This window comes from Malaclemys terrapin, chromosome 6 (genome assembly GCF_027887155.1).
Source record: "Malaclemys terrapin pileata isolate rMalTer1 chromosome 6, rMalTer1.hap1, whole genome shotgun sequence".
In the NCBI taxonomy this organism is placed as follows: domain Eukaryota; kingdom Metazoa; phylum Chordata; order Testudines; family Emydidae; genus Malaclemys; species Malaclemys terrapin.
In genome coordinates this window covers 129,081,845-129,099,943 of record NC_071510.1, presented here as the reverse complement: position 1 = coordinate 129,099,943, position 18,099 = coordinate 129,081,845, and the positions used below count along the sequence as shown (strand labels likewise).

General features: G+C 44.5%; 1 protein-coding gene across 2 annotated transcripts in view; it reads left to right on the top strand.

Annotated features, from left to right (window-relative positions):
- Nucleotides 1–18,099, top strand: part of UBAP2 (ubiquitin associated protein 2) — a 134,282-nt gene that overhangs the window by 35,126 nt on the left and 81,057 nt on the right. For both annotated transcript variants that reach the window (XM_054031827.1, XM_054031826.1), the window contains exons 2-5: nucleotides 3,208–3,347; nucleotides 8,038–8,115; nucleotides 10,663–10,773; nucleotides 16,848–17,001. In XM_054031827.1, the coding sequence (XP_053887802.1) occupies nucleotides 3,249–3,347; nucleotides 8,038–8,115; nucleotides 10,663–10,773; nucleotides 16,848–17,001 (442 nt within the window). In that variant the 5' untranslated portion in view covers nucleotides 3,208–3,248. The remainder of the gene's footprint in view (nucleotides 1–3,207; nucleotides 3,348–8,037; nucleotides 8,116–10,662; nucleotides 10,774–16,847; nucleotides 17,002–18,099) is intronic.

Here is an 18,099-nt window from a genome sequence, read left to right as displayed (position 1 = left end):
TATGGGCTGGAGCCTGGGCTCTGAGACCCTCCCCCCTTGCCAGGACTCAGAGCCTGGGCTCCAGTCTGCACCCTAACATCGACACTGCTGTTTCTAGCTCCATAGCATGAGCCCAAGTCAGGTGACCCAGGCTCTGAGCCTTGCTGCCACGTTTTTTCTTTGTGTTCTGCTGTGTAGATGTACCCTATGACTCTTAATAGGGTTGCCAACCCTCCTGGATTGGCCGGGAGTCTCCAGGAATTGCAATTGATCTCCCAGTAGCTACTGAAACCAATCCGGGAGATTTTAATAGGCTGCTAAAAGTCTGGTTGGCGGCGCAGCAGTGCTGAGGCAGGCGCCCAACTTGCCCAGGCTCCACATGGCTCCCAGAAGCGACTGGCATGTCCCTCTGGCTCCTAAGCACAGGGACGGCCAGGGGGACTCTGCACACTGCCGTTCCCCCTTCCTCCCCCCGAGTGCCAACTCCACAGCTCCCATTGGCGGGGAACCGTGGCCAATGGAAGCTGTGGGGACTACCCCTGCAGGCAGGGGCAGCATGCAGAGCTGCCTGAATACCCCTGAACCTAGGAGCTGGACATGCTGGTTGCTTCTGGGAGCTGCCCAAGGTAACTGACCTCACCGCTCCTGCACCCTGCCCCAACCCTGAGCCCCCTCCCGCACCCAAACTTCCTCCCAGAGCCCCCCCCCGTCTTGCCCCCGGGGCCGATGTTTTGCCGCCCCAAGCAAAAACATTTTTGGCTGTCCCCACCCCAGCCCTGGGCTCTCACTCCCCCCCACCAGTGCCCTCCCCCACCCGCACCCCCGGCCGCCACAGCCTTGGGCTCTCCCCCCACCAGTGTTGACTCCGCCTGCTCCCCCCTGGTCCAGCGCTGGCACGATCAGGGAAAGCAGCGTAGCTCCCGGGCTGCGCCTCAGCCCAGGGTCCCTCCAGCCAGGGCTCCCGCCTCGACCCAGGAGGGTAGAGCTGGGGGACTGCCCCAGCAGGGGGCTGAGGAGCCGGGGCAGGGCAGCCCCAGAGGGAACGGAGCCCCGGAGAGTGGGACGCGGGCCCCGCCCAGCAGCGCCCCGCCCTCTATGGCCCTACTGCTTCTAGCCACCCTGCCTCAGTCCCTGAGCAACTCGGGCCGCTTCGCCCGGCCCCGGCTGCGGTGCTGGGGGGCAGCCGATTAGACAGTTGGCAACTCTAGACTCTAAGCATGATTGTTCTTGGTTGCAGCTGAGCCAGGTTATAACAGTGGCTTGCTGGTCAACATGGATGGGGGTCAAACTGAGTTGTAACTGGGTTAAAAAATAGCTTTAATATAGGTCTCTAATCTGGGCTAACCCTTCAAAACAACCTCTGTTATAACACTACCAGTATTTGTCTTTATGCATGCTGGCAGGCCAAACCATGCTGTAATAGAATATAATTAAAACTATGCTCTGTGTGTGTGTTTGTTTTTTAAGTTGTTTCACACTGGAAAAGTAAACATGGTTGTGAAAGGTGGTTGTGGCACAGCTGTGTAATAAAATGGCTTATTTTTGGTCTGTGTGGGCAGTTAAAAAAGGTTATAACTCTATTATAAGGAACTCTGTGTTAGCCTAGGTATCTGAAGGTTAAAACCTGATTCTTTAACATCGTTAAATCTGTTTTATGTTTGTACAGACAAAAAGAAACCATGTTATAAAATAGCTGAGCCCCAGCCATATGTTAAATTTGGATATTTCCATAATATAGAGGTGGACTTATTTAGTGCAAGTAGATTTAGACAACGTTTCAAGTGAGTGCCTAGCTTTAGGGCCCCAAATCTTTAATTAGCCACCTAAACGAAAATGGGCTGGCTTTAGGGGGGCTGAGTCCACACAACTCAAGTTGGAGTCGGTGGGAGTTGCAGGTGTGCAGCACCTCTTAAATCAAAATGGCCCCATTGTTTTATTTAGGTGTGTAACGTCAAGTACCAAAGTGTGAAACTATCAACCTTAGTCTTTGAAATGTAGTAGTAGCTTTTTCCAGACTCTGTGTGCATAGGACCTTACTCATTGCTTATAAGTTGGATTCAAATTGTGATGTCCTGGGCAGTACAAAACAAAAGTGACTCAAAGGTGTAATTAGTTTACCTGAACTTAAATCTTCAGTGTACTGGAATTCAGAGGGCCACTAACTGTTTTTTCCAGGCAGTATAGTTCAAAAGCTATTTGTATAAAGAAGTGCTAGTGCATATAAAAGATTTGCAGGTTTACCATTAGAGAACTTTTATCAAAGGAAGTTACTTTAAACTCTGCTGAAGGTTGTTGTCTTGCAATGCGTATTTGAAGTATCACTGAACAGCCAAGACGAGGTAGCGTGTGACATAATCAATGCACTTTTAGTTTAAATGGTGCCCACTACTACTTAGTAGGTTAGTTTTCATGTAGATCAGACTGCCAGCTGAGCTTGAATTACATGTGTTCTGTTTTGATTTGGATCTTTTGAATGTAAAAGTGCAGTTGCTGTGAGGGTTTATACATGTTGGAGCACTGTAGACAAATTTAGCCTGAAGGACAGGTTGGCTTTGGCAAACCTATTCATAAAACCAGGTGAAACACAGTCTTCCTGTTCAGATCATGCTACAGTCAATTCCTGGTAAAGGCAGCTTTTTTCCAATTAAATATGTAAGAGTTCAGGAAATACTGTGTTTCTCTTCAGAATCTATTGAATACATTTTAACTATCACATCAGAAATCTTAATGGCTGAGTTCAATCTTGGTCCATAAAAATTGTATTTATGTGTAAATGGAAGAGGAGGAGGAGGAAGGTGAAAAATACTAATTAGACCAGGATATAGCAATAATAGGATTAGCTATAAAATTCCTAGGTAACCTCTAAAAAAGGCTCCTAATTACTGTAGACCTGTATTTCAAAGACTTGGGCATGCAGCAGTGTTTCTAATTTCTGTATGTAGCTTCTGCAGATGCACTTTAGAATATTTGTGCACGCTGATGGCCAGTTATGCATTGAATTTGCCCTTTGCCTAAGTACTCACAGTAGTTGTCTCTGTGTATGCAGTTATGCACCTAGCCAGTTGAAAACGTTGTACATCTATTTTCATGCCTTTATGGTAAGGGACAGGCAATAAATCTTGTGGATGAATTTACCCTTCTTCCTTGAGTTTGGATGTGTAATATATCTGGTAGTTCAAGCATATGTATCCTGTCTTAACCAGCTGATGTTTTTTCCTTTTCTTTCAGATTTTCTATTTTGTACATACATTGTTTTGTATATACTGTATATGATGACTTCGGTGGGCAGTGAACGTACCCGGGGCACTCGGGACAAAACACAGATTTCAACCACACAGCCAACACAACCACAGAAACAAGTAGTACAGGTAGGTGTTGTGTAACATCTGTCCCTCAGGTTGAGAGTAAATGCCATATTATGATCTGCAGCCATCCCCATGGTCAGTGGTTCTCAAATGTATTTGATTGGGTCCCCTTCTTTGTGTCTGTAGTTGTTTACCCCCTCCCAAAAGTACATATACTGCCACCCAGCTCTGAAGGCACAGCAGAGAGCAGTGACTGCTGGCCGGGTGCCCAGCTCTGAAGGCACAGCAGAGAGCAGTGACTGCTGGCCGGGTGCCCAGCTCTGAAGGCAGCCCCGCACAGAAGTAGGGAAGGCAATATGAAAAGTGGTAGTCGTCAATATCACTTGTCACAGCAGACTTAGTGCCCATTGCCACCTTTACTTCTGTGCTGCTGCTGCCACTGCGGGGCTGAGAGCTGGAGCCCTGCTACCTCCAGGTGAGGGATGGGGCGGGAGAGGAAGGAGAGCCTGAGCCCAGTCTGCTTATCGGTGAGGGAATGGGGGGAAGGAAGGAGAGCCTGAGCTGCCTCCAGGTGAGGGATTGAGGGTGGAGGGGAGAGCCCAAGTGACGGGGCTTCGGCTGTCCCCTTTATCCCAGCCTCCTGGGTGTGCTCAGCCTTTCTGCATGAGGACCAACCACCTGGGGCTGACAGCTAGAGCTCTTTCCCCCATCCCACCCCAAAAAATGTAAGTACACAGCTTGCACCTCCCTTGACACATTCCCTCGCCTCTCTGGGGAGGCCCACCCCATAGTTTAAGAACCGCTGCCCTAGGTTTAGTAAAGACTGAGAGTGGGGGAGGGAAGAAAGCATTGCATCAGTTCGGCGAGCATGTCCAGTTGCTTGTATTTTAATCCTGTATTGGATTAGTGAGCAAACTGCTTGCTGGCTTCAAGTCTGGGATCTATATTCCTACATCCACGCTAGTCTTGCGTTCTTCAGGAGTGCTCCAGATCAGCAAGGAACCGCAGGCTGTCTGCTAGTCTTCTGCCAGGATCTTATCCCATGGACTCTTCACATCTTTTCAGACTTCAGCTCTCTGTACTGTCCAGAGGCTAGAATCTTGATGCTAGAGCAGTGGTTCTCAACCCGCGGGCCGCTTGCAGCCCAATGAGCATACAGCTGTGGCCCGTGACATCCTCAGGGCCATACAGGTAGAATATATATGTTGTGGCTCTGGCCCAGAACACACAGAGAGCTGCGTATGCAGCCCGCAATGGTGAATAGGTTGAAAACCACTGTGCTAGAGGATCTGTAGTTAGTGCTGGAGCTTGGGTGGATGAGCAAAGCTTCTCTCAGTGGCCAATAAGGACCACACTCAAAAAGGCATCGGCAGCAGGATCCAGAAAGCTTCCGAAGACCTGTCAGGTGGAGTATACTCACAGGAAGTGGTACAATGAAGATTAAAAAAAGATTTGCATTTTGAGGGCATTGAGGTTGACACTGTTGACTATGAAGGACTTGGGCCGTCTTTCCATTGTTTAGAGACTCAGCAACCTTGCGGCGATGGTCTAGGCCAGTCCATCGGGGCGGGGAGGGAAAGAGAAGCTGGGCACTAATAGCCAGGTTTTCAAAACAGATTGGGAGCTGCTGGATGCCAAACACTTCTGAAAATCTGGCATTCATTCAGGAGTTACCCGACTGTTCTGCTGGGCTGACAAGAGCCTGTCTGTCTGTCTTAGGTCTCCATATCCTAAAATGCAACAGGCTACTGGTGCTCACCTGGGGAATGGTACCTCTTCTTGGCTCTTGGATTGACTTGTGCTATGGAGAGGCTGACTTTCTACGGCATATAGTAGTCTCTTTTACCATGTAACCCCAAGTTCCCCCTCTGATTTGCGTTCGTAAGTCTTGAACTTGGTGTCTCGCTCAACTGCACAGACCCAGAAAGTGGTTTTCGTGGGGAGAAGCTTTATTTTTATAACCTGACAGCTTGGATACAGTAAATCTTCTGAGTTTTCCCATGTGGTGTCTAAATTCTTCTCTCCTCCCTTTTCATAAGATCATTGGTCAATTGAAGAATTGCTTATTTTAAGTACTGCTGACTGTCCTGTTCTCTCTCTGCTGTCTTCAGATATCACATTGGCACTTTTGCTTGGAAGAACCAACAGAAATGTGCTGTATTTTACTTTGTGGTCACTGTTTATTCATTTCTCTGAATTGAGAGGATGCTGCTAACCTCGGAAGTCACCTTAAAACCCCACAGTGTAATGCTGATCTTAATTTGAATTGTATAAGAAATGACATTACACATTTTTTCCTTCCTCTGAATTGTATCACTGTTACACTGGGTTTGTAACATTTGTTACTTGATTTTGTGGGTTTTTTGCTTTCTGATTTTTTTGTGTTGGTAGTAAGACAGATAATTAAAAATCCCTATGAGTGTGTTCTGTGATTGTTCCTGCGAAGATCAAGGTTTTTCAGACAGGTAGAACTTAGCTGTCTTGTTTATTCGTCATAAGAACTAAAAATGACGGCGCAACCTTTTGTGGGCTAATACAGTGCTAGTTATAAAGTTGACACTTATTCAATAAGGGCAAACCAGACTGCAGATATTGAAAGCAACACTTCCCATGACTAATGCTGGTTTGGTAACAGTGTCTGTGGTTTTTTTTTGGACTCCTAATTCAAAATGGGTGCAGCTCCACTGATGATAGTTGTAGTACAGACAGGGTTCAGGAGATTTTACCACTGTCTTCTAACTCTGGGTAATAGGACAATGGTTAAATTCCTGAACTCTGTGTACATACAAATACTATTGATACTGACACTAGTGGTGTTGCACCCATTGAGATTTGCAAGTCAAAAAATCCTAGTGTAGACAAGGCCTTTATTTCCAGTTTTTCTTTGTGGATGTGTCGCATCTTGTATTACAGTCAAGTTCCAAAAGATTTTGCTTTTTATCTAACAATGGTTGGTTTTCTTTAAAAGTATTGAGCAGGGATAAAATAACTGGTTTCTTCTTTCTGGTCAAATAGTTGTCTCTGTTCAGGAATGCTACTGTTTGTTGTGATTACTGTCTAAATTCTTCACTGAGATAAATTAGTGGGTAGGTTATCAGAAATGGGGAAACAGGTGCCTTAGTATGACAGGAGTATTGTGCCCCTAGATGAGTAAAAACCACTTGCTCGGGCTTATCGGGACTTTGTTCCTAAAATTATTAGTGGACCTTGCTCCTTTACAATAAATGTGCCTAAAAGCTTACTGGTGTGTGCTTACATGCATTTGGTGCTAGTCTGATTTGATAAGCTTAGTTTTAATTGAGGCAAAATGGTCTGTTGGATTGAACATAGAGCTGGGGGTTAAGAGCTCCTGAATACTCTCTGTTCCGTCACCAACTTACTCTGTGAGGATCATGTACGTACAACACCTTGAAAATGTAAAGGATTAAGTCCTGTTATAAGTACAAACTGATTGTCCTGCAGCCTGGAATCTGACTTTTCATCGCTGCATATGCCACTTTCCTCCAGGAACTGGGACAGCTGCAGTGACTCCTCACTAAGTCAGCAGCTGAGTGATGTTTGTTGAAAACCATTTTTAAACTCTTCCACTCAGTGTTTAGACTTGTTGCAGGAGGGATCGCTGTCTGCCTCCTTTAAATTGTGTGTTTGTGGTAAATGCCTAACAGCACAGGCATTCTTCTTGAAAGAGGTGTTGGCTACCTTGACTCGCAGCCAAGGAATAGAATTTTACTGTGCAGCCTTTCTGTGGTGGCCTCAGAATGAGATTCACCTTTGACAGTGGGTTTTCACCTGTGTTCTTCCATGGATAAATATGATCCCCTTTTTCACTAAGAACTCTTTCTAAGTGTGTCAGCATCAACTTGGGACTTGAGTCATCTCCCCAGCATTCAGTTTAGTATCCAGCAGGTAGAAAAGGTTTCCTGTTTTGGGAGGGAATGGAATGAGGCCTATGAGAAGAAGGTGGCCCAAAGCCCCCTTCATTTTTCCTTTACAGGTTTCTCCCACAGACGCTATAGATCCCTGAAAGCCACATGATGGATCAAAATGTAGCATTATATGATGTGGTCACTAATGTCCATGGGCGGCTGCTGCTTCACCAGAAAGATGAGGGCAGCTGCAGTCTGCTCCATGTTATGCCAGTCGAGTCTGGCTCTCGGGGTTCCCGACAAATGGCCAGTGTGGTCTGTTGTCCAAACCTATAACCAAAGTAGCAACCTTTCCAACAACAAAAACAACCATTAACAAAATTATTCAGTGACAGATTGAGAGACAAAGGAAACAAGCTTAGCGTGTACAGGGAAAACAAGTGAGACTGTTCACAAGTGAAAATGTGAGACCTAATACTATAGCACAGTCCAGGGCCTTGGTTACACACTGACAAAGCTGTAGGGTATATGGAAGCTGTCCCTACAACAAGGTGAAAGTCCCTGGACTCTGTAGGACTTTTATTCTGTTACAGGGGCATGGTCAGGACTTATCTAGATTCCCTGGCTATGTTACGATTGTGGTGTAGATGAATTTATCCTTGACATACCCTCTCCCCTACCTTAAAGCTGGTTTAGATGACGCCTTTTTAGTTCCTTCCTCATGTAACTTCTGAGCCTGTTCCCTGTATTCCTCTTCAAAATTTTTGGAAGATAAAATTGGTGTGTGTTGGCAGTGGGAGGGATATTACATGAGTACAGTCAAAAGTTTTTGTTTTATGTTTTAATTAAATTTGTTGGAACCCTTACTGGATATTTGCACTTTTCAGGCAACAGCAGAACAGATTCGCCTCGCTCAGATGATCTATGATAAGAATGATGCAGATTTTGAAGATAAAGTGAAACAAGTAAGTTTCCCTGTTACTACTGGTGCATTGATTTTTATATGTAGCTTTAGTCTGGTGCTTAATGATTTTGTTTGCTCAAGTTTCAGAGGACAGAGTGATCTCTCTGTAGCTTTCACACTGCATCCTTATCCTTCAACCTACCCCCTTGATTGAGCCCATTGGTGGCAGTGGGGAGCCCATGGTCTCTTAGCATGCCCTGAAGGTTAATGAATCCAGGTTGTGGTGGGAAGCAAGTTCCAGAATACAGGACTTCTCACAGAGAATGCCCTGCTAGTAGCCGCCTCCCATTTTTAAATCAACCTAAACACCTCCGCTGATTGCAGTTGTGGTTGTATCGCATGGGTGGGCAGATATGCCTACCTGGGAGACTATCTCATACCATGTAGGGCTTTGTTGGTCCAAATCAACAGCCAGAACTCAACCCAGAGGACAATAAGCAGTCACTCCAAATTTTGGAATGCTGATGTTATGCTCTGTCTGCTAAACCCTGTGTAATCAGATAGGAGCTAGTGCAGAAGGCACCTAGATGATCCCAAGTTAAAGTACCATGTAGATCATATTGCTCACATCTAATCTCAGGGTGACTGTAACAAGGTGAGCTTTTGGATGAAACTGTCACATCGCACAGATGAAAGCGAAATGACGTTTGTCCCAGGCAGGAGCAGCCCAAGATATTTCAAGATCCTCAGACTGAAAAACTCAGGAACAAGTGCCAGCCTCAGTCAGAGGTGCCAACATCGTTGTCGTCAATTTTCCCGATTGCTTTTTCGGATCTACCAGTGTTCCACTGGGGTTGTCTGGGTTGAACCTTATCCACCTAGTCCTCGTCCATGCCCTAATCTCCTATAGATACAGCATCTCTCCAGTGTGAGCTGCTATTGCTTAATAATCTTTAGAATAAAGAGTGTATTTAGCGCTTATGCATACATCTATGGGGGAAGTATTTATCACCTGTGTAAACTGCATTTGCTAACATCTTGGCAGCTTTTCAGGAAAAGTGGAAGTTTAAACGTAGCTGAAAGGTGAACTGAATCTTTAAAATAAATAAATAAATAAACGGAGTTCCCAGATCATTAAGAGCATGTGTAGGCTTAAAATTGCAAATAAATTCATTGTAAAATCAAACTGCTTCTCATCAGTTCCTCTTCCACTTGCATGCCGGGATCTGGGTACAGGCTTTTAGGGTTCTAATTATCCTGCTGTAGTGGGTAATCACTAGCAACTTAGGCAGTGTAAAGAGTTCAGTTCCTTGCGTTGCCTTGGGTTATGATTATCACTTGCTGCCAAGCGCTACTATTGGGGTTACTGTTGAAAAACAGTCAGCAGCTTCAGCTGATGCAGAATCTAGCAGTCCACCCACTTAGAGGTTCAGCTTAGGGTGACTGCATGGCAGCTGTTCCCCTCCTTCCAGTGGCATTTTCTTGGGTTTCATTTGTAAAGCCTGGTCTGGGGCATTGTCTTTATCCCTTACTGTTTCCTGATGTCTACATTATACAATTGTCTGGTATGTGCTCCGTTGCTGTGGCGATGGGTGCACACCAGGAGCCAAATCGTGTACTCCCTGCTCAAACCAGAGGGCCCTACTTGTAGCATAACCTGTGTGCATCTGTTGGGTGTGGAAATAAATAGGATTCCAAGACTCTGCGTAGGAGGTAGTGACCTGCATGGACCAGAATGTGGCAGAGGCTTCCAACGTGCATGGTGTTTTAGGGTTGGGGTGGGGGTTGGTGGATCTGCCACTACAGAGATAATATCTAGTCAGTCATCCCTCCGCCCCCTGAAAGCGCACTGCAGACACTGCTGTGGCCTTGATGCTCTGTGGCCTATTGTGGGGAAGGTTTTCTCAGGCTCTTGCACTTCTCTGCTGTATACAGCTATCTGACCCTGAATCAGTGGTCCCCAAACTTTTTATGTCGCTCCCCCCCTTACCTGTAATGTAAACTGTGTGCGCCCCCCGGGAGCAGAGGCTGGGGCAGCAAGCCAGGAGTGGGGCCAAGCTGTGGTTGGGGGCCAGGGCCTGAAACAGAGGCTTCGACTAGGGACTGGGAGCGGGGGCTGCAGTTGGGAGCCAAGGCCGTGTCCTGGGCTGGGGCCGGAGCCAAAGCAGAGCTGGGGGGCAGAGTGGGGCTGGATGGTGTGCCTTCCCTGCCCCCCATAGGGGCTGGCTTGGCCCCCTCACACTCTCTAAACATTCCTCTAGGCTCCCCTAGGGGGGCACACCCACAGTTTGGGGACCACTGTCCTAAGTTATAAATATAAATAAAAATCACACACAGAAACCTGAGCTCAGATCTTGGCAAAGGTAAGGCTTTTTAGATCACTCTTAAAATATATTTATTTGTCCTGTATGTCCGCAAATGTGGTGTTAATGACACTGGGATCTCAAGCAGTTCTTTAAATATATATATATTATAAACACTGCATTTCAATTAGTCTTTGGTACAGCAGTGATGTTCTTGCGAGTAGTAGCACTAATTCTTGCCTTATTCCTTTTAATAATGGTTTGGTATCTAATGTGTCTGCAACTTTTTTTTTTTTTTTTACCAGCTTATGGAAGTGACGGGGAAGAACCAGGATGAATGCATAGTGGCGCTACATGATTGTAATGGGGATGTGAATAGAGCAATCAACATACTGCTGGAAGGAAGCTCAGACACAGTAAGGATCCACTTGTGAACAAAACAGCATATTTTTGTTATGGTCCCTTTTTTCTCTTTTCAAGGAGTGGATTGTGGGGGAACAATCAAGTACTTGACCTCAGGAACCTCCAATCTCTCTATCTCCTTCCAGCTCTCCCTAAAAAAGAAATGAAGACTGGGGAGACTTCTCACTCACATATTGGTATAATAAAATCTGGACTGTCCTTGGAGTGAAAAAAATCTTTCATGCCAAGTATGTACACAAAAGAAGCGCAAAAGGGAGCATAGATATTGAGAAATTTGGTCACCCTTTTTAGCATGCTCAGAGGAGGAGGGCTTCCCAGCCAGTAAGCCAGAATCTTTAGCCAGGTTCTTTGAATACTAACCTGACCCTGACGTATGATGTAGTGTGCTAATGTTTTATTGTGACTTTGCCTTAACAAAAAGTTTAAAAAAACAAAACTCAGGCATGCACAACAAAACACCCAAACCCCAAACTAAGCTTTGAAAACATTGTTGCTGTCATGTCCCTTTACTGCTGGGTCCCTCTGTGATAGACACTAAAACTTCATATAAATAAAACCACTTAATGGCAAATGCAGTGTTATGTGCTGCCATGTCTGTAATAAGTCTGGTGTCTCAGGCAGTTGGAGATGGTCCAGAGTAAACAGCCTTGTGTGTTTGCCATGAATAGCCAATTTTCACTGCTGTAAAAGGAGAAGGAGCCACTTGTAGATATACTGTATCGCTCCATAGGTGCGCACTGCACTTAGCAAGTGTAAAATTAAGATGAGGTCTGTGCCCTGAGGAGTTACAGTTCAAACTCTAATAATGGAACAGTAGGATATGGCAAATAGCTACTTGTTTCACTAATAACCTCATTAATGAGAATCCCTTTAAGAGGAGGGCAGAGGAATATCTCCAAATATGTGTTTAATAATACATGGAGTAACACAAATTTCTTGTCCCAAGAAGCAGTTTACAAGAGTCTTAATGTGAGTGAAGTTGTTCCTGCAAAGCCTTTTAAATTTATAAGATGGGATTCAGTCTGCTTCCTCATCTCATCCTAACTGGGAAGGGAACCCTGGACTTCATTTCCTTTTTAAACCCTCTTCCTTTATCTCTCCTGTAACAAGTCAGTGCAAAGATATGTCCTGTTTAGATGTTGCTATAAGCCAGTTATTCCTGTTTCAGCTTCTAAAGCGTAGGGGTCACAAACTGGGATCTGTTTCTAGTTGAGAGGACAGGAAATGCTTAAGTAAGCAGGTAACAATCACAAACAAACCTTACTCTGCCCAGCCTATGTCTAAATGTTGGGGTCTTCTGAAGTGGACTATTGCCAAGGCTGCGAGTCTTTCATGGAGGTCATGTGACTTTTCGGGACCTCTGTGCCTTCCGCAGCTGCAATTCCTGGTGCAGCTGACCCCAGGGCCGTCCGAGCAGCTGGGGTAGGTCCTGGGGCCAGTGGCACCAGCCGCTGCTTGGGCGGCCCCAGGCAGTTGGTCCCTCAGAGCAGCACCGTCCTCTCGAGCACACCCCCAGCACCTAAGATTTAGTTAGGGGTATTTTTAGTAAAAGTCATGGACAGGTCACTGGCCATGACTTTTTGTTTATTGCCCGTGACCTGTCCATGACTTTTACTAAAAATACCCATGACGAAATCGTAGCCTTAACTATTGCTTGCTGCACAATAGGTGGTTAAATCAAGACTAGCAGAAAGCAACATACCTTGAATGAGTGTCTTGGGTATCGCTCAGGGACCAAATACATACACCTCTACTCCGATATAACGCGAATTTGGATATAACGTGGTAAAGCAGCGCTCCGGGGGGGACAGGGTTGCGCACTCTGGCGGATCAAAACAAGTTTGATATAACGCAGTTTCACCTATAACACGGTAAGATTTTTTGGCTCCCGAGGACAGTGTTATATCGGGGTAGAGGTGTACTTGGAACAAAAAAAAAAAAATTACATTTTAATGACAGCAAGTATTGATTTCAATCTGACTTTAAAAGTTTGAGTGTTCATGGTCTTCATGTTGAAAATACGTGCTGCTTTGGCTGGGCACATGACTTATGAGGAGAGGCTGAGGGAACTGGGGTTATTTAGTCTGCAGAAGAGAAGAGTGAGGGGGCGGTTTGATAGCAGCCTTCAACTACCTGAAGGGGGGTTCCAAAGAGGATGGAGCTCGGCTGTTCTCAGTGGTGCAGATGACAGAACAAGGAGCAATGGTCTCAAATTGCCGTGGGGGAGGTCTAGGTTGAATATTAGGAAACACTATTTCACTAGGAGGGTGGTGAAGCACTGGAATGGGTTCCCTAGGGAGGTGGTGGAATCTCCATCCTTAAAGGCTTTTAAAGCCCGGCTTGACAAAGCCCTGGCTGGGATGATTTAGTTGGTGTTGGTCCTGCTGTGAGCGGGGGGTTGAACCTAGATGACCTCCTGAGGTCTCTATGAATGTTTTCTCTGTTTAGCAAATTAGATAGTTAGCTCAAGAAAGAGAAGTTTTCTGTAAACCAGAAGCCAGGTAGCCAGCACTCTTAATAGTTTAGCATAGCACTTCCACCCTTTGGAGAGTCACTCCAAATCTGTCGCTCACCATAGAGAAGTGCGAAAGGCTTGGATGGTTGTACATCCGTGTAGTACTGAGCCTGCCTGCTGGGAACCAATACTGGTGTCATAAATAGCAGCGTTTTTCAAGTTTCTCAGTATACACTTTTTTATTACATGAAATGAAAGGATTTAAAGCTGCTCTTAAAATTTGCTGCTGTGCATATTCACCACCTTTCTCAATTATTTTTGAGGCAATTTCCTGATAGTTCACCGAGGATACATCTTGAGAACTGGGTACTGTCTACCCAGCCTTCCCTCTACAAGAGTATGCTTCCACACTGCCAGCCTTGGCAGTCACAGAATTACAGTCGCACCATGCTTTGCCACAGAAGGACTTTAAAGCCAGCAGCTGTAGTTAAATGAGAGAGGAGAAAATTGGATCTTAGACTGTGTTACTCTGTTACCATGAAGGCATTTGCTTTAGTATCCTTGTTAAAGTTCAGCGGGAGAAGTTTTTCTGTCTACCTAATTGCAGGAGGAATTTTTTGGTTGGGCAGAGTCATCTTTGTCCTTATCTGTTGTGTAGTAGTGTTGCTACAAACTGCCCCACAGGTGGCTCCATTCCAGCGGTAGGTGAAATGAGAGAGCTTCAGCATGCATCAATAATATCAGTGCATTGGAGGTCTTTGCTTGAAAGACACTATAGGATGTCAAACGTTGTCATGAGATTCTAGTTGTTCATATATGCTACACGTAAAGGGCTGACGTAACTTGTAAGCAATCTATGTAATGCGGCCAAGATGTCCGCAAAGCAAGAAAATATGGTTAAAAGTTCTATTTGTAGAGCATCCAAAAGACTGCCAATGAGCTTCTTTGAACTGAGGCCTCCATGCCATCTGGCTGTCTGATAATTGCTTTATGAAGATCCCCATCTCCAGTAGTTCTTACGGTCTCTTCTGGGTGTACAGAATCTACGGAGGGATTAGGCAATGTTCCTTTGACTATTTTTTCAGCTGGGGATATTACTGAAATGGTCAGCCTCTGTCTTCGTGCCTGACTAGCTCTTTTGCTGGCTAAATCCTCTAAAGCTAGAGTGCCAAGCTGGCCCTTCAAACAATCCATCCTGCCACTTAAGCTAAGACCAATAACTTCACCAAAGACAGGCCTCTTTTGTTACATTGCTGCCCAAGGTCAGATCTGCAGCTGGTGCTTGGACTGCTTCAGACAAGGTCAGCTGAAAACTTTGTTCTTTAACAGACTGTTATTGGCGGTGAGTTATCTTGATGCTGGCTTTCCTCTCCTCTAAGATGTTCCCTGTTAGGAGATACCAGCATTAGCCTTAGAAGACATCCCTAGGGAAACCCAGACTCCTCTTGGCATTTCCTTCTAGAGGAATTATTCTTTCTGTGCATAAGTAGCATTAAATGGCTTAATGAAACCCTCCACTTCAGCTATTACTTTAGGGGAAGTTCTTATAAGCGGAGAAGGAAGGACTTGATTGCTCCATAACTCTACACCTGTTACTTAACACACTCATTAACACCTGAACAGTTTCAGCAGGAATTCTAGTCTTCCCACCAATTCAGGTTAGTTCTCACTAAGGAGGAACTGTGATCCTCTGCTTCTCAAGTAGGCTCTGCAGTAGCCTCTGTTTCCAGCAAAACATCTCTTCTCATATTGGGGGACACCGATTCCACCGACTTGTTAGGAAATAGAATAGATAGAGGCCTTTAAAAATTCCTGTCTATTTGCCACTACCCAACTTTTGTTAGTTTTTGCATACAGCTAATGCCTGAGCAAACTTAACGACAGCTCCTTTTGAGACCCACCCCTTTTAGGGTGACTTGTAAGTTGTCTGCCCTGTAGGATTTCCTTTCCTTTCAGAGATGTCTCAAATTTTCTCAGGATTTCAGCATGTAAATAGGCTTCATCCACCATAGCGCTTGGAACCTAATGGTAATCCTCCTGTATTGGAGGAGAATCAAGCTTTCCACCGCATATAAACTAATATCCTTTGCATGTTCTGTCACCTGTTTGATGAGCAACTCATAGTCCATGTCTTCTGTCAGCTTAGGAGAAGCCCAAACCTATGATACTTCAGCCTCTCGCACCTGAGAAGAAATTGAAATAGGATTGTGACTATCACTCTTCCCTCCTCTCCTCCCCCTCACCCCCAATATCAGCTAGTCACGAAAGGAAGCCACTAGAGTAACTTCTTGTAGTGCTAACTCTTTCCAAAGGAGAAGTTGAAGCACAGACTGTTTTTGATTTTTTTTACTTTTAAAGCATTACAATATTCAGTTTTGCTACCTTGATAACATTTGGGACTTTTGCATTGTCTAGCCAGCATTGGTTAGCTTGTCACAGCTCATCCTCAGGAGAAGGGACTTTGATTTGAGCTGAATGGAAACTTTGCCTCAGTAGTTCAGGAGAGTCTGGGCAGGACCTAGAGTTAATGGCAGCCATACTTTGTCTTCATTCTGATTGGTACCCTGGCTTCTCTTGAGGTCACAGCTTCATCCAGCATTCCAGATGGGGGCTGGAGGTATAAATTGCCCCCTGTTTGTATGTTGTCTGTCTAGACTGTAAGCTCTTTGAGGCAGGGACTTCATTTTCATAACTGTATATCAAGTGCTTAGCACACTGGCACTGTGCAAATCAATTGTAATTTTTCTCCCCTGCTTTGTAACTATGGCTCAATAGCCTAATTATACAATTACATAATATATTATCAACTGCCATATTATTCTGAGACGTTTCTTTTTAGCTATTTCATTTTAAACTCCTACAAATGTTTTGTGATTCCTAAGGGTCTGACATGAATCCTGAATTTAACTGTGGATTTAAGAGGAGAGCAGAGGTCTGAGGTTCAAGCCTAGATTCTTTCTCTTGCTTGGGCCTTGCAGCAGTTTCTGAACACCGCAATGCTACACGCGATGTGCTGCAGTCCTTGGGCATAGTGGGCTGACTTGTTTTGGCCCGGTTTCCCCAAGCTGCTGTTCGGATACTCTGATCATCAGTGCTTAGATTCCAAGAAAGCCAAGTTTGTTTGTTTTATTTCCTAATCCATCTGCTCTCTCGTTGACCTCTTTCTCCTTGTTGCAAATATGCATTCTCCCCTGACCTGTTGAGAGATGGAATGATTTAGTCCTGTTTGTTTCCAGTCAGACTTCTGAAAACAATTGAGAGGATGAATACCTACCTTTTAGAAAGTTTTCTACTATGCTGTCTACCTAGACTTCTTTAAAGTAACCCGACTCAGTTGTAGCCAGAAAGAGTTGATATTAAATGCATGCTACCTTTGTTCCATGGGAAAACTTGCTCTCAAAAAGCTGTATCCTCTTCCCCCTCACAGAGTGATGTCTTCCTTGCTCTCAGTCCTAGTTTAGCATGTGAAAAGCATCACATACATCTATGGCTTTATACACATAAGATCCATTTATCTATGAATTGGGGTTTGGGCTGGAAAGTTTTGCAAAGTTGGCTGTGGTTATCTCTGCTTTTTGATCTGTTGTGTCTAATACTTCTCTACCCAAATAGACTTCATGGGAGACTGTAGGGGGAAAGAAGAAAAGCCTTGGAAAAGAGAGTTCAGAAAACAAAGAGAACAGAGAAAAGCGAGGGGACAGAGAAGTGAGCCGTGGACGGGGAAGCTCCAACAGACGGGGAAGAGGAGGCAGCCGTGGCCGAGAATGTAAGCACAGACACCTTCTAGTCGCCTTAGTCTTTCTCTTGCAGCTGAAATTGGTTGATATGAAAGAGAAGAGGATCTAATGGAATAAAGTCCAGCAGATCCTCAGTGTGGTGACTGAGTTACTGCATTTGTTTTTTTTGGCAACAGATATGCAGGATGCTGTTACATGTCTTGGTTTTGAGAATTTATTTTTGATTTATCTTTTTAGAGGCAAATTGAATTTATTTTAAATATCTTCTGCCTTTTTATGATCACATGATTTTTTGAGAGTTGCTGTTCGGCACTTAAATTTGGAATAGAACTTTTGTAAGGACTGTATGTTGAGCATTGTGGAGCAGATAAAACCTGATACATTTTCCATATGTTTCTTTTAATAAGCAAATAGCCAAGTTTTGATTCCATGTCATATGAGTGGGAGAACCTGAGGGTAGTCTGAGTTTTATGAAATGTTTTTTCCCTTAAGGGAAAATGAAAAGGCCTTGGTATATTCCAGGGATTAATTATAAGGGCACACATGCACAAAAGATAAGCTTCTACGCAAATAGAAAGGGTTCGGTGTGAACCTAAACATTATTAGAATTACCATAGTGTATTCAAGGGCAGTGATTCCAATACATTGCACAAAAGAGTGCTAATATGCTGCAAATGCTATTTCCAAAGTTAGGTAGTACTGAATTAGATCACCTTTGAGTATGTTACCCATTATTTAAGCCATTTCTTAAAGCGCCCCAACCATATTATTAAAAAAAAAACACATACAAAGTCCATATGAAAATATATATGTACATTTAAAAAAAACCAAACCTCCACCCATACAAAACAGTACAGTGCATATACAATTCTCCCCTTGGAGAGATGATGAGAATGAATGAACCACATGTGACAGATGTTAGTCACATTGCTTAATGCACTACTGGAAGGCCCTCAGATGCTGCAGTGATCTGGGTGCTGTAAGAACTTATATAGAATAGTATCTAGATGCTGTTTCATTTAATGATCTGGAAGATGATGTATAGAGGATATTAATTAAATTTACAAGTTGCTTTTAGAACAAATAAGGGAATATCAGGGCTTGTCCACACAGAGACTTAGTGCATG